Below are 14,813 nucleotides of genomic sequence, written 5' to 3'. Positions count from 1 at the left end.
TTAGTTGGAAAATGACCAAAATTCAATGGTCAAATCAACATTAATTAAAGTTGTCAAAAAGCATGATGTTTCAACGTTGGATTTTTTGTTGGAGAATATTGGTTGGAAAATGACCAAAATTCAATGGTCAAATCAACATTGATTAAACGTTGTCAAAAAGCATGCTGTTTCAACGTTGTAGTTGATTTGCAGGATATTAGTTAGAAAATGACCAACATTCAATGGTCAAATCAACACTGATTAAACGTTGTCAAAAAGCATGTTGTTTTAACGTTGTTTTTGTGTTGTAGAATATCGGTTAGAAAATGACCAAAATTCAATTGTCAAATCAACATTGATTAAACGTTGTCAAAAAGCATGTTGTTTCAACGTTGGATTTTTTTGTTGGAGAATATTGGTTAAGAAATGACCAAAATTCAATGGTCAAATCAACATTGTCAAAAAGCATGTTGTTTCAAGGTTATGTTTGAGTTGCTCAACATCAGGACCTAATTCGACACGTTCTCAACGTTGTTTTATTGTCTTGTGCCTGGTGGGTTTCTTTGGCCACGGAGGCCACGCTTTGGAATATTCCAAGAAAATCCCTTCTGAACTCCGGTTTGTTGGAAGGAAGGAGGGAGGCGGAGCTAAGTAAGTGTTGTGTCCCTTAGACATGTAGTGAACGCAGCACTGGAGGTCGTGTTTGAAATTGTGCGAATGTGTGTGTGGTGTAAAAGATGAGATGCATGTAAAAGGGTCAGCAGGGTTCTTGGGCCTTACCTTCACTGCAGTCGTTGCCTTGGTAACCGGTGTCGGAGCAGTCGCAGACGGCCAGGTCGTTGACCAAGCTGCACACGCCGCCGTTTTGGCACTGGTGGTCCGGCCCGCAGCCGGCCGTTACCGTGACGCCCTCGGAGCTGTCCAGCGCCACCAACGAGCCGTTGATGCTCACCGCCGTGATCCAGCCACGGAAGGCGGGGTGCTCCCGCACCGACGGCGAGGTGAGGCGCAGGGGCGACGAGTGGAGCTCCGACGTCACTCCGCCCACGTAGGTGTGGCTGAACACCGTCATGTCTCTCCTCTTGCTCTTCACCTCCGCCCAGCCCTCCAGCCGCCCGTCCACCTCCAGCGAGGTGTTCTTCCAGTCCCGCGTGACGCGCACGGCGTGCCAGCGCCCGTCGCTCACCGCCACGCCCGACTGCAGCTCGGCGGGCTCGGCGCAGAAGATGGAGAAGCGCAGGCGCAGGTGGCCGCGCAGGAGCAGCAGCTCCAGGAAGTCGCAGAAGCCCTCGTCGTCCAGGTAGACCAGCAGGCCCTCCTGGCTGTGCGTCCGCAGGCTGAAGCTCAGCACGCTCTCGCAGCAGGCGTTCCACACCGGGAAGCGGCCCCACTGGTTGGACACGGCGCCGAACTCCAGCACCTCGCCTTGGGCCTGGCCCCCCACGCTGCACAGGCACAGGCCCAGGAAGAGCAGAGGGGCCGCCGCCCAGACGCACATCGCCATCACACTCATGCGCGCACGCTCGCACTCACACACACTGGCGGAAAGAAGGGGGGGGAGGCTAGAGCTGGGGAGCGTGCTCTACAGCGCTCATGGTGACGGCACTTTGTAGGGACGTGTCTCAGGTGCGCCCTGCGTTCCTAACGAGGTGACGCTTGGGATCCTTCTTTCATCCTCCGCTCAGTCCTTCATTCGCCATCTTACACGTGCGCCCAAACGGACGTGAACTCCATCTTGGTGGCCCAGATAGGGGCCCGCTCCCCCCCACCCCACGCAGGAAAACTCCCCACGGAGCTGGAGCGCGTGCGTTTTGTACGGCTCACACACCGCTAACAGAGAGAAATGACATCGTCATTGCAGGATTCTCTCCCCTCCCCGTCTTACTTAGCAGGGGGCAAGATTTGAAGAATGGTGTGTACGTGTGTGTGTGTGTGTGTGTGTGTGTGCCTGGTCATCACTCTCCAGCCACCTACAGAGAGAGAACAGAGATGGGACAGTCAAGTCAAGAGTAAACACAACACTAAAATTAGCCTCATCACACTTTTTTTAACAACATTTCCCACATTGAAGGATTCTATGGTTTTCATCACAATTAGCGGCAGCGGCGATGCGGCGGATGAGTCAAACCTTAGCGAATTAACCTGTCATTTCACGAACTCCCTCCACCAACAAACGGTACGAGAACGACGTGGGAGGCAACACAAAAAAAAAGAAGAAAACGCGGGCGACATCTTTGTTATTGATAGACGAGGTGAATGACTGCGGTTGAAATATCGATTGTCGATTCGCGGCCATTCCTCCGCTCCATGTCCCCCCCTCATTCCTTTCCTCCGTTTACTCGTCACCTAATTACTCCTACTTCCCCGGTGATACCGAAAAGCCATTAAAAAGAGTTAAAAGAAGGATATTTGTCGGTAAATTCCATATTTAGAGGTGAGAAAATAGGACCTACCTCACCAGCATCCTTTTGGTGCCGCGGCGGCTCGCGACTCATCGATCCCTCCGCCTCCCTCCTTCCTTCCTTCCTTCCTATGCCGGCGGAGGTGAGTCGAAAAGCCGACGAAAGGGAGCCTGGTGGCGGGTAAGGTAGCTCTCGGGAGGAACCCGCTCCGAGGAAATGAAAAGGTCCAGGCTCACCTCCAAGGTGTTCTCTCCCGGGAGGAGGTAGAGGAGGGGGGTGGTGTGTGGAAGGTGCAGTAAGATATATGCTCTCCTCCTCGAGACTGCGCGCGAAGGCTCGTCACGTGACTGCAAAGTGCGCGAGAGAGAGAGAGAGAAAAGGTAGAGTCGGGGGGGGGGGCGGACCGAGCCAAATACCGACAGTGTCGATATCAATGGGAAGCATGATGAGAACCATATGTTGCATGTTTTTGTGTGGCAGTGTTGATATTAGGACTGCAACTAACGATTCATTTGATAATCGATGAATCCGTCGATTATTACTTCGATTAATTGATTAATAATCGGATAAAAGATACAAACTACATTTATATCCTTTCCAGTATTTTATTGGGAAAAAAACAGCTTACTGGGACCATACTTATTTTGATTATTGTTTCTCAGCTGTTTGTACATGTTGCAGTTTATAAATAACGGTTTATAAAAAAAAATATATATATATAAAAAATAAAAAATTGCCTCTATTAATCGCCAGCTATTTTTATAATCGATTTAATCGATTAGTTGTTGCAGCCCTAGTTGATATTATATTTTCACAAAGTCATTTTTTAATGAAATCAAAAAGTAGTTTTTGCTTTTGGTTATGTTGCACTACAGTACTGTATGAAGGCTCATTTCCGTCTTTATTACCAAAAGCTTTTTTTTTTTGCTTTTTTTTTACACCAAATTTGTGTAATTTTTTTGCGTTTGAATTTTGTGATCTGAAATCATGCTGATAATTTCATTGAATTAAATGTGTGGGGGGGGGGGTGTTTTAAAAAATCCAGTTTGTTAATCAATCAATCAATCAATCAATGTTCACTTATATAGCCCTAAATCACGAGTGTCTCAAAGGGCTGCACAAGCCACAGCAACATCCGTTAAAATACATCCATCCCATTCATCCATTTTCTACCGCTTGTCACTTTTGGGGTCGTGGGGGGTGCTGGAGCCTATCTCAGCTGCATTCGGGCGGAAGGCGGGGTACACCCTGGACAAGTCGCCACCTCATCACAGGGCCAACACAGATAGACAGACAACATTCACACTCACATTCACACACGAGGGCCAATTTGTTAAAATACAGTGTTTTAAACTTCAGTGCGTAAAAATCTAGTGTAATAAAAATCAGTGCTGAAAAATTATGTGTAAAAAAAAAAAAATCAGGCAGAAAAATGTGTTGCTTCAAAGCCAACTTTTGGTAAATTAAAATTGAAGCAAAATCCTGTCTCAGAACCAGTCTTAATTTACCTGAGTGAGTTTTGCAGGAACAAAGATTTTTGCACTTATTTTTTTTACGCAAAAACTTTAAATTTAATGAAAATTTCTGCATAATTTGATGTAAAAAAAAAAATTAAGTTCACAAAATCAGACGCAAAAAAATTCCGTTGCATAATTTCTGCGTCCAAAAATACTATCGGAAAAATCTTGTTGTAATAAAGACACTAATTAACCTCCATTGTACTGACTTAAATGGGCTGTTTACTAGGGGCGTGGGGAAAAAATCGATTCGAATTCGAATCGCGATTCTCACGTTGTGCGATTCAGAATCGATTCTCATTTTTAAAAAAACGATTTATTTATTTACTTGTTTTTTGTAATTTTTTTTAAATGAATCAATCCAACAAAACAATACACAGCAATACCATAACAATGCAATCCAATTCCAAAACCAAACCCGAGCCAGCATCACTCAGAACTGCAATAAACAGAGCAATGAGAGGAGACACAAACACGACAGACCAAAAGTAGTGAAACAAAAAGGAATATTATCAACAACAGTATCAATATTAGTTACAATTTCAACATAGCAGTGATTAAAAATCCCTCATTGACATTATCATTAGACATTTATAAAAATAAAAAGAACAATCGTGTCACAGTGGCTTACACTTGCATCACATCTCATAAGCTTGACAACACACTGTGTCCAATATTTTCACAAAGATAAAATAAGTCATATTTTTGGTTCATTTAATAGTTCAAACAAATTTACATTATTGCAATCAGTTGATAAAACATTGTCCTTTACAATTATAAAAGCTTTTTACTCTGCTTGCATGTCAGCAGACTGGGGTAGATCCTGCTGAAATCTATGTATTCCGTGAATAGACAATCCTTTTGAATCGGGAAAAAATCGTTTTTGAATCGAGAATGGTGTTCAATTGGAAAAAAAATCGAATTTTGAATCAAATCGTGACCCCGAGAATCGATATTGAATCGAATCGTGAGACACCCAAAGATTCGCAGCCCTAATGAGAACCATATGTTGCATGTTTTTGTGTGGCAGTGTTGATGTTATATTTTTACAAAGTCATTTTTTAATGAAATAGAAAAGTATCTTTTGCTTTTGGTTATGTTGCACTACAGTACTGTATGAAGGTTCCTTTCCGTCTTTATTACAGAAGCTTTTTTTTTTTTTTTTTGCACCAAATCTGTGTAATTTTTTAGTGTTTGAATTTTGTGATCTGAAATCATGCTGACAACTTCATTGAATTACATGTGGGGGGGGGAATGTGATTTAAAAAATCCTGTTTGTTAAAATACAGTGTTTTAAAATTCAGTGTGTAAAAATCAGTCCTGAAAAATTCAGTGTACTAAAAATCCATCCATCCATCCATTTGTTTCCGCTTATCCGAGGTCGGGTCGCGGGGGCAGCAGCCTAAGCAGAGAAGCCCAGACTTCCCTCTCCCCAGCCACTTCATCCAGTTCCCAGGCCAGCCGGGAGACATAGTCTACCCAACGTGTCCTGGGTTCATACTTGCCAACCCTCCCGATTTTTCCCGGGGACTCCCAAATTTCAGTACCCCTCCCGAAAATCTCCCGGGATAACCATTCTCCCGAATTTCTCCCGATTTTCACCCGGACAACGATATTAAGGGCGTGCTGTGATGGCACTGCCTTTAGCATCCTCTACAACCTGTCGACGCGTCCGCTTTTTCACCATACTAACAGCGTGCTGGCCCAGTCACATGTTGTTTGCGGTTCTGCATACACACGAAGGTGACTGCAAGACATACTTGATCAACAGCCATACAGGTCACACTGAGGGTGGACGTATAAACAACTTTACCACTGTTACAAATATGCGCCACACTGTGAACCCACACCAAACAAGAATGACAAACACATTTCGGGAGAACATCCGCACCGTAACACAACATAAACACAACAGAACAAATACCCAGAATCCCATGCATCCCTAACTCTTCCGGGCTACAATATACACCCCCGCTACCACCAAACCCCGCCCCCCCCACACCTCAACCCCCCTCGCCCCCAAACTCCGGAATTCGAAGGTCTCAAGGTTGGCAAGTATGCCTGGGTCTTCCCCTCGGCCTCCTACCGGTCGGACGTGCCCTAAACACCTCCCTAGGGAGGCGTTCGGGTGGCATCCTGACCAGATGCCCGAACCACCTCATCTGGCTCCTCTCCATGTGGAGGAGCAGCGGCTTTAGTTTGAGCTCCTCCCGGATGGCAGAGCTCCTCACCCTATCTCTAAGGGAGAGACCCGCCACCCGGCGGAAGAAACTCATTTGGGCCGCTTGTACCCGTGATCTTGTCCTTCAGTCATAGCCTAAAGCTCATGACCGTAGGTGAGGATGGGAATGTAGATCGAGCGGTAAATTGAGAGCTTTGCCTTCCGGCTCAGCTCCTTCTTCACCACAACAGATTGATACAGCGTCCGCATTACTGAAGACGCCGCACCGATCCGCCTGTCGATCTCACCATCCACTCTTCCCCCACTCGTGAGCAAGACTCCGAGGTACTTGAACTCCACTTGGGGCAAGATCTCCTCCCCAACTTGGAGATGGCACTCCACCCTTTCCCGGGCGAGAACCATGGACTCGGACTTGGAGGTGCTGATTCTCATCCCAGTCGCTTCACACTCGGCTGCGAACCGATCCAGTGAGAGCTGAAGATCCTGGCCATGTGTCATGTGAGCAAGTTTTAATGTTGTAAATTTGATGTTTTATGCGTTGTTTACTGTTTTTTAATGTAACCTTGGTTGCTGCCCTCTTGGCCTGGGGCCGTACTTATCAAGCTTCTTAGAATGACTCCTAAGAAGTCTGCTAAGAGTTGACTTAAGAGTAAATAAATTCTTGGCTGAAAGCTGCACTTAAAAGTTAGTTATCAAGCGTCTTACTCACACTTTCAGCGAAGTGTAGGACTGAATCTTAAGTGTCACACTCAGAGCTGAATTACGACATTACTATGTGCCGTAAACGCAATTTTAGGTGACGTAATTTATGTGTCCGTAGAAATGACCAATCACGGAAGGGAATCCGTTGTCTAAGGATAAAGAAATATCTTGGAAATATTTAAGTGGACAATGGGAGTGTATATTTTGACAATAAACTACAAAATAATACAAAACAAACTAGTCCCCGCCGGCACTCACGCTACCGCTCCCTCTCTTCTCTCGCCCACACACTCACTGACGTCACTCACCTCACGGCCACACACATACGCTACTGTCATAACATTTTCTTTCCAATTCATTAATTAGGCAACTAATTTGAAACTGGTGTGGGTGGGTCTATATATACTAGCCCACTGCAGACACATGCAGAAATCAACAAGGAATCGAAAAGTATTAAATCTGTGACAAAAATAATATCCGCTCTGTCTAAACGATACCGTTTGATCAGCTGCTCGTCATCAAAAAAAACAAAAAACATTGTTCCGTTCCCTGAACGTTGGTGCACGTCTCTCTCGCCTCAGTGCCATCCCCTGCTGGCAACTCCTAACCACTTAAGACACCTCTGAAGGTCTCTTAAATATCGTGGAGAGTAGGAGTGATTCTTAGACTTAAGAACGTTGATAAAAAGCTTTTATTCTTAAGTTTGAGAGTAGGACTAAATTTCGCAAATTCTCAGGACTTCAGTGTAAAATGGCAGTCTAAGAAGCTTGACAAGTACGGCCCCAGGTCTCCCTTGGAAAAGAGATCTTTGATCCCAATGGGATTCTTTTACCTGGTTAAATAAAGGTTAAATAAATAAATACCCGGGTAGGTATTTTGGACAATATTAGGACTTTTGCCCGGTTAGGGTTAGGGTTTAGGGAAAGTAAATAAAAAAATACTTTTATCTTTAATTATGATCATGATTTCTGGTTATGTTAGGCCAGCAGAGAAGTCCTTGCTGGCCCTGATGGCACACCACTGGCTAGTAGCTAATCTTAACCAAATCGCTATCATTATCCGAAAGAAGCTGGTGCGTTACGTTTCGGCGTAGTTTACATGACTACACGCCAAAAGCCGGACGAGGGTGGGATATAATGCAGACAATAATACATTGGAAAGTTAGCGCCCTCAAGGCGCTATCTTACTTGTTTTTAAATCCTTACATGGTCTTGCCCCACCTTACCTCTCTGAGCTGCTCCACCTCTATGCCCCCTCAGGTCAGCTGATCAGCTGATCCTGGAGGTACCCAAATCCAAGCGTAAGCTCAGGGGGGACAGAGCCTTCTCTGTTGCGGGCCCCAAACTCTGGAATGATCTTCCACTCCATGTGAGACAGGCCCCTTCTTTGGCTATTTTTAAGACCCTTCTTGAAACCCATTTTTATTCACTGGCTTTTAACCCAGCATGAGACTTTAAACTGTTTTTAACTTTTAACTTTTTTAACTGTTTTTAACTTTTAACTGCTTTTTATCTAACAAAATTGTTCTTAGGGTAATTTTGTATTTGCTTTTTTAATGTGTATTTTATTTTTTAGTCTGTCCTTTGCCTTTATTTCTTTGCGGTGTACAGCCCTTTGTTTTTCAACTGTGGTTGTTTTTAAAGGGCTTTATAAATAAAGTATGGTATGGTAAGGCATCCCCGGTAAAGGTTGCAAAAAAAAAACCTTTATTTTTTTATTTAGCCTCCAGCTGGGTGGCAACAGCGCTCCAATTAATCAACAAACTGAGCAGAAAATCATTTTAATTTAATATAAATATTTTTTAGGTTTGCATAAAAAAATTAAAAAATGTTTGCAGAAAATATTTGTCAAAAATGTTTTGTGGTTTTAATCATGATCAACGAATGAAAGGCAAAATCGACAATACTGTCCTGTATTTGCCTGGTGTCGGAGCGATACCAGAATCTGCAGTATCGGCCACCACCAGTAGAGAGACATAGAAGGGAGAGAGAGAGGTTAGGAGATGGGCGGGTGCTGCTGCATCTCACCAGCAAAGAGGTGACAGTCAGCCAGCCCAATAATGGCGACCAGAAGGGTCGCAACATGCCAGACCGTTGTCCTCTCGCCGCCATCGCCAAACTGAACGATGACAATCAAAAGTGTATAACAACACACACAGCTGCTGCTTGATACAAATATTCAGGGTAAATGCGTTATGATCTTCAAGCAGGAAAAATGCTGTAATTTGCATGCCAGGCCACTAGTTGGCGATGCTACTTTGAGAAGAAACACCATCTCCCATCCCTCCTGGTCTTTCTCAAAGGTGTATTTTGACTACTCGTGCATTGCTTTCCTGATTTATACATCATACATACATGACCGTGAGCTATTTGTTTGTGTAGCTAAAGTGCGGAGATACAGTGTCACCAACTAGACTCATTTGCTTTGTCAGCTCTAACACAAACGTCGTTTGGATAGCTTAACCTTATAGTGGGTCTGGGTTAGTTAACCCTGTGACACCCCTTGTTGTAAAATTACAACGTTACCTTTAACCATCCTAAAAAACGATCTGTTGTATACACTAGCGTTCAAAAGTTTGGGGTCACATTGAAATGTCCTTATTTTTGAAGGAAAAGTTAAAGTTAAGTTAAGTTAAAGTACCAATGATTGTCACACACACACTAGGTGTGGTGAAATTTGTCCTCTGCATTTGACCCATCCCCTTGTTCACCCCCTGGGAGGCGAGGGGAGCAGTGGGCAGCAGCGGTGGCCGCGCCCAGGAATCATTTTTGGTGATTTAACCCCCAATTCCAACCCTTGATGCTGAGTGCCAAGCAGGGAGGTAATGGCTCCCATTTTTATAGTCTTTGGTATGACTCGGCCGGGGTTTGAACTCACAACCTACCCATCTCAGGGCGGACACTCTAACCACTAGGAAAGCACTGTACTTTTCAATGAAGATAACTTGAAAGAAATACACTCTATACATTGCTAATGTGGTAAATGACTATTCTAGCTGCAAATGTCTGCTTTTTGGTGCAATATCTACATAGGTGTATAGAGGCCCATTTCCAGCAACTATCACTCCAGTGTTCTAATGGTACAATGTGTTTGCTCATTGGCTCAGAAGGCTAATTGATGATTAGAAAACCCTTGTGCAATCATGTTCACACATCTGAAAACACTTTAGCTCGTTACAGAAGCTACAAAACTGACCTTCCTTTGAGCGATTGAGTTTCTGGAGCATCACATTTGTGGGCTCAATTAAACGCTCAAAATGGCCAGAAAAAGAGAACTTTCATCTGAAACTCGACAGTCTATTCTTGTTCTTAGAAATGAAGGCTCAAACACTAAATTGTTTGGGTGACCCCAAACTTTTGAACGGTAGTGTATATATATATTTTTTACCACATTTACATAGTCAATGGGTCCTATTGTTCAGTCTCGCAAGGCTATTGGATCGTACATTTGTTTATAAGTCACGCCTTCTGGCCATGAACTCACACAACATCTCAAGGTTTCCTTCGAACAACATCTATTTGTTTCATTGGACTGGATTCATCAGATTCAAGTAAGTAAAATATCTTTTAAATTTCTTTGGGTTGCACTACCGACTGAGAAAGAGATGACAGTATTATGTCTTCAGTAATGCGGACGCTGTATCGATCCAGGAGCTGAGCCAGAAGGCAAAGCTCTCAATTTACCGGTCGATCTACGTTCCCATCCTCACCTATGGTCATGAGCTTTGGGTTATGACCGAAAGGACAAGATCACGGGTACAAGCGGCCCAAATGAGTTTCCTCCGCCGGGTGGCGGGTCTCTCCCTTAGAGATAGGGTGAGAAGCTCTGTCATCCGGGGGGAGCTCAAAGTACCTCCACATGGAGAGGAGCCAGATGAGGTGGTTCGGGCATCTAGTCAGGATGCCACCCGAACGCCTCCCTAGGGAGGTGTTTAGGGCATGTCCGACCGGCAGGAGGACACGTTGGGAAGACTATGTCCCCTGCCTGGCCTGGGAACGCCTCTGGATCCCCTGGGAGGAGCTGGACGAAGTGGCTGGGGAGAGGGAAGTCTGGGCTTCCCTGCTTAGGCTGCTGCCCCCGCGACCCGACCTCGGATAAGCGAAAGAAGATGGATGGATGGAGTATTATGTGCTCACAGATGCTACCTGGTGGTTGTTTGGGCACACTGCAGCCAGTCCTGGATAGTCCCACACAGGATTCTACGGCACCGTTCACAGGATTTCTTTATGTCAGGTTCAAACACTGATGACATCTATTAAACAGACAAGGAAGCAAGGAATTAAACAGAGACAGAATAAAATTTGGCTTAATTGAGGAGAAACGTCTGGGCTGTACTATTGTAGTCTCCACCCATACTTACCAACCCTCCCGATTTTCCCGGGAGACTCCCGAATTTCAGTGCCTCTCCCAAAAATCTCTCAGGGCAAACATTCTCCCGAATTTCTCCCGATTTCCACCCGGACAACAATATTGGGGGCGTGCCTTAAAGACACTGCCTTTAGCGTCCTCTACAACCTGTCATCACGTCCGTTTTTCCTCCATACAAACAGCGTGCCGGCCAAGTCAAATAATATATGCGGCTTTTACACACACACACAAGCGAATGCAAGGCATACTTGATCAACAGCCATACAGGTCACACTGAGGGTGGCCGTATAAACAACTTTAACACTGTTACAAATATGCGCCACACTGTGAACCCACACCAAACAAGAATGACAAACACATTTCCGGAAAGAACATCCGCACCGTAACACAACATAAACACAACAGAACAAATACCCAGAAACCCTTGCAGCACGCTACAATATACACCCCCCGCTACAACCAAACCCGCCCACCTCAACCCCCCCCCATCTCCCGAATTCATAGGCACCAAGGTTGGCAAGTATGTCTCCACCACGCTCTGACGAAAGATTGTACGCCTCCTCTTTTATTTGGACTTTCTCTGATCCCATGGCAACAGCTGTTTCTAAGGGAGGGGTGGTCGTAAACAGCCATCGCCTTTGATTACAAAACAGTTCAAAGAAAAGGTGCCTGGAGGGAGGTCAGGCCCTGCCTCCTCTCCGCTTTGTAGATCTCGGGTAAAGACAAAATCTTCCTGTGGATTCCAATAGAAGAAAGAAACCGACGCCTTCATGTCGCTTCCCATCGTACACAGTGGAGTTTTACAAGCCTTCTGCTTGGTAGGATCGAAGACAGCTTTTGTCTGCTCGCAGGGCGAGCTGAACTCAATGTAACACAAAGTTTTGTGATAACTTAGATACAATTATTCTGACACTTTATAGTGTTTGTAAGGCACAAAATGTCCGCCCGCACCCTTTAATCATTCTGAATGCTTCCACCTTTAGGGTAAACAAACGCTTCTGCTCCTGAACTTTCGCAGCTAAATGTTACGGCTCAGACTCCTGCCGCCGCCGCTCATCCATCTGTGCGCTCCAGTGAGAGCACCGCGGGCCACGCCCACGGGCGTTCCCTCTCCGCTGCGGGCGCACCTCCGCACGGCTGCAGGAGATCTGCAATCAGCGCACCTGCCCGGGATGAGCGAACTGCCTTCTTAAGCCTGCACAACCTGCCATCCCTCGCCGGAATATAGTCTTCTGTTACCTTTGTAAGCACCCCGTGTCTGGCTTCCATCCCGCGAACTCGCTCTTCCCCCGTGACTTCCTTGTTACCGTTGTGTCTGATGTTCCGGTTGTCTTCCCACAGCGCTTCCCGTGTTCTCCTGTGATCCCCTGCTTCCCGGACTGCCCTTTTGGATTCTCGACCTCCCGCTTGGACACGTTCCTCTCGACGCCGCTCGCTCGCCCTGGATCATCCGCCTGCCCAACGGACTGTCTTCCTGCCTTGTCCCTCCTCTCGCCCAACACAACACTGGGTAACACACACAACAGCTAATCACACACATGGTAACACACAACAGCTAATCACACACATAGCTACACACCACATACCCTTTTGGATCTATTTCACACTCCATTTCCTTAGTTTATATTATTATTGTTGGATTATTATTAGGGATGTCCGATAATGGCTTTTTGCCGATATCCGATATTCCGATATTGTCCAACTCTTTAATTTCCGATACCGATATCAACCGATATATGCAGTCGTGGAATTAACACATTTGGACAACCAGGTATGGTGAAGATAAGGTACTTTTTTTTTTTTTAATTAATAAAACAAGATAAATAAATTAAAAAACTTTTCTTGAATAAAAAAGAAAGTAAAACAATATAAAAACAGTTACATAGAAACTAGTAATTAATGAAAATGAGTAAAATTAACTGTTAAAGGTTAGTACTAGGGATGTCCGATAATGGCTTTTTGCCGATATCCGATATTCCGATATTGTCCAACTCTTTAATTACAGATACCGATATCAACCGATACCGATACTGATATATGCAGTCGTGGAATTAACACATTATTATGCCTAATTTGGACAACCAGGTATGGTGAAGATAAGGTCCTTTTTTTTTTTAAATTAATAAAATAAAATAAGATAAATACATTAAAAACATTTTCTTGAATAAAAAAGAAAGTACAACAATATAAAATCAGTTACATAGAAACTAGTAATTAATGAAAATGAGTAAAATTAACTGTTAAAGGTTAGTACTATTAGTGGAGCAGCAGCACGCACAATCATGTGTGCTTACGGACTGTATCCCTTGCAGACTGTATTGATATATATTGATATATAATGTAGGAAGCAGAATATTAATAACAGAAAGAAACAACCCTTTTGTGTGAATGAGTGTAAATGGGGGGAGGGAGGTTTTTTGGGTTGGTGCACTAATTGTAAGTGTATCTTGTGTTTTTTATGTTGATTTAATAAAAATAAAAAAAAACTTAAAAAAAAAAAACGATACCGATAATAAAAAAAACGATACCGATAATTTCCGATATTACATTTTAAAGCATTTATCGGCCGATAATATCGGCCAGCCGATCTCTAGTTAGTACTATTAGTGGAGCAGCAGCACGCACAATCATGTGTGCTTACGGACTGTATCCCTTGCAGACTGTATTGATATATATTGATATATAATGTAGGAACCAGAATATTAATAACAGAAAGAAACAACCCTTTTGGGTAAATGGGGGAGGGAGGTTTTTTGGGTTGGTGCACTAATTATAAGTGTGTCTTGTGTTTTTTATGTTGATTTAAGAAAAAAAAATTTTTTTAAATAAAATAAAAACGATACCGATAATAAAAAAACAGATACCAATCATTTCCGATATTACATTTTAACGCATTTATCCGATATTATCGGACATCTCTAATTATTATATATAGTGACTATATATAATAAATACTTAGAGCTATCCTTCCCCTGGTGTCTGTTGCCGTCACCTCCCTTCGTTAAACATAACACTAAAAGTGCGGTAATGTGTCAAAACATGCACCTCGACTGCGTTGCCCGTGCTATTATTTTTCTGACCGATACACGGGATGGACTTGAAATTTCTCATACGGCTGTACAAAACAACCCACTGTAAGTAACTTCATGGTGTTTTGCCGAGTCACCACGGAATCTGGTGTGTACCTTAAGAGAATAGGCTGGCACGTGTGTAAAATCTGAGCAAGATTGGGTGGTAAAAAAAACCATGGGCTTGCGTTACATGTATGCCAGCATGCACCTCCTAAGCATTTTAAGCAACATGAAAATGAAAGTTTTCTTGGTCTCACGCGCAAGCACACATGAGAGATCAGACATGCATATCCGGACCGGCCGTCTTTACGTCCACTGTGTGCTTATGTCGACATATTTACCCCGGCGAGGCTTTTAGAGGTTGATTAACAGCATCTGTGCGACCACACAGAGAGACCGTGAAACAGATATTAACCATATTTAAAGACCACGGTGAGCGGAGCGCCCATTAAAATGCCTGCGCAGGCAAGACGTTGTGCAAATGTGATCTTATGTTCGGAGGGGGTGGGGGTTACTATGGTAACTATCCGCAGCATCAGCATCCGTTGGATTGACCACCACGTAGCGAGACCACGATTCACTCTCTCTCTCT

The 14,813-nt window shown here is 44.2% G+C and overlaps 1 protein-coding gene across 10 annotated transcripts in view; it reads right to left on the bottom strand.

Moving 5' to 3' along the window:
• Positions 1-11,034, bottom strand: part of LOC133655338 (neurexin-1a) — a 237,824-nt gene extending 226,790 nt beyond the window's left edge. For 2 of the 10 annotated variants that reach the window (XM_062055377.1, XM_062055379.1), the window contains exons 1-3: positions 10,928-11,010; positions 2,433-2,728; positions 760-1,949 (exon numbers count right to left, since the gene is read on the bottom strand). In XM_062055377.1, the coding sequence (XP_061911361.1) occupies positions 760-1,492 (733 nt within the window). In that variant the 5' untranslated portion in view covers positions 1,493-1,949; positions 2,433-2,728; positions 10,928-11,010. Of the gene's footprint in view, positions 1-759; positions 1,950-2,432; positions 2,729-10,927 lie in introns of all 10 variants that reach the window. The other 8 variants (XM_062055384.1, XM_062055386.1, XM_062055385.1 and 5 more) reach the window with 7 other exon arrangements.
• Between the last annotated feature and the right edge of the window lie 3,779 nt (positions 11,035-14,813).

The sequence above is a fragment of the Entelurus aequoreus genome, linkage group LG08 (assembly GCF_033978785.1).
Source record: "Entelurus aequoreus isolate RoL-2023_Sb linkage group LG08, RoL_Eaeq_v1.1, whole genome shotgun sequence".
In the NCBI taxonomy this organism is placed as follows: Eukaryota; Metazoa; Chordata; class Actinopteri; order Syngnathiformes; family Syngnathidae; genus Entelurus; species Entelurus aequoreus.
This window is presented reverse-complemented; position numbering and strand designations above follow the sequence as displayed.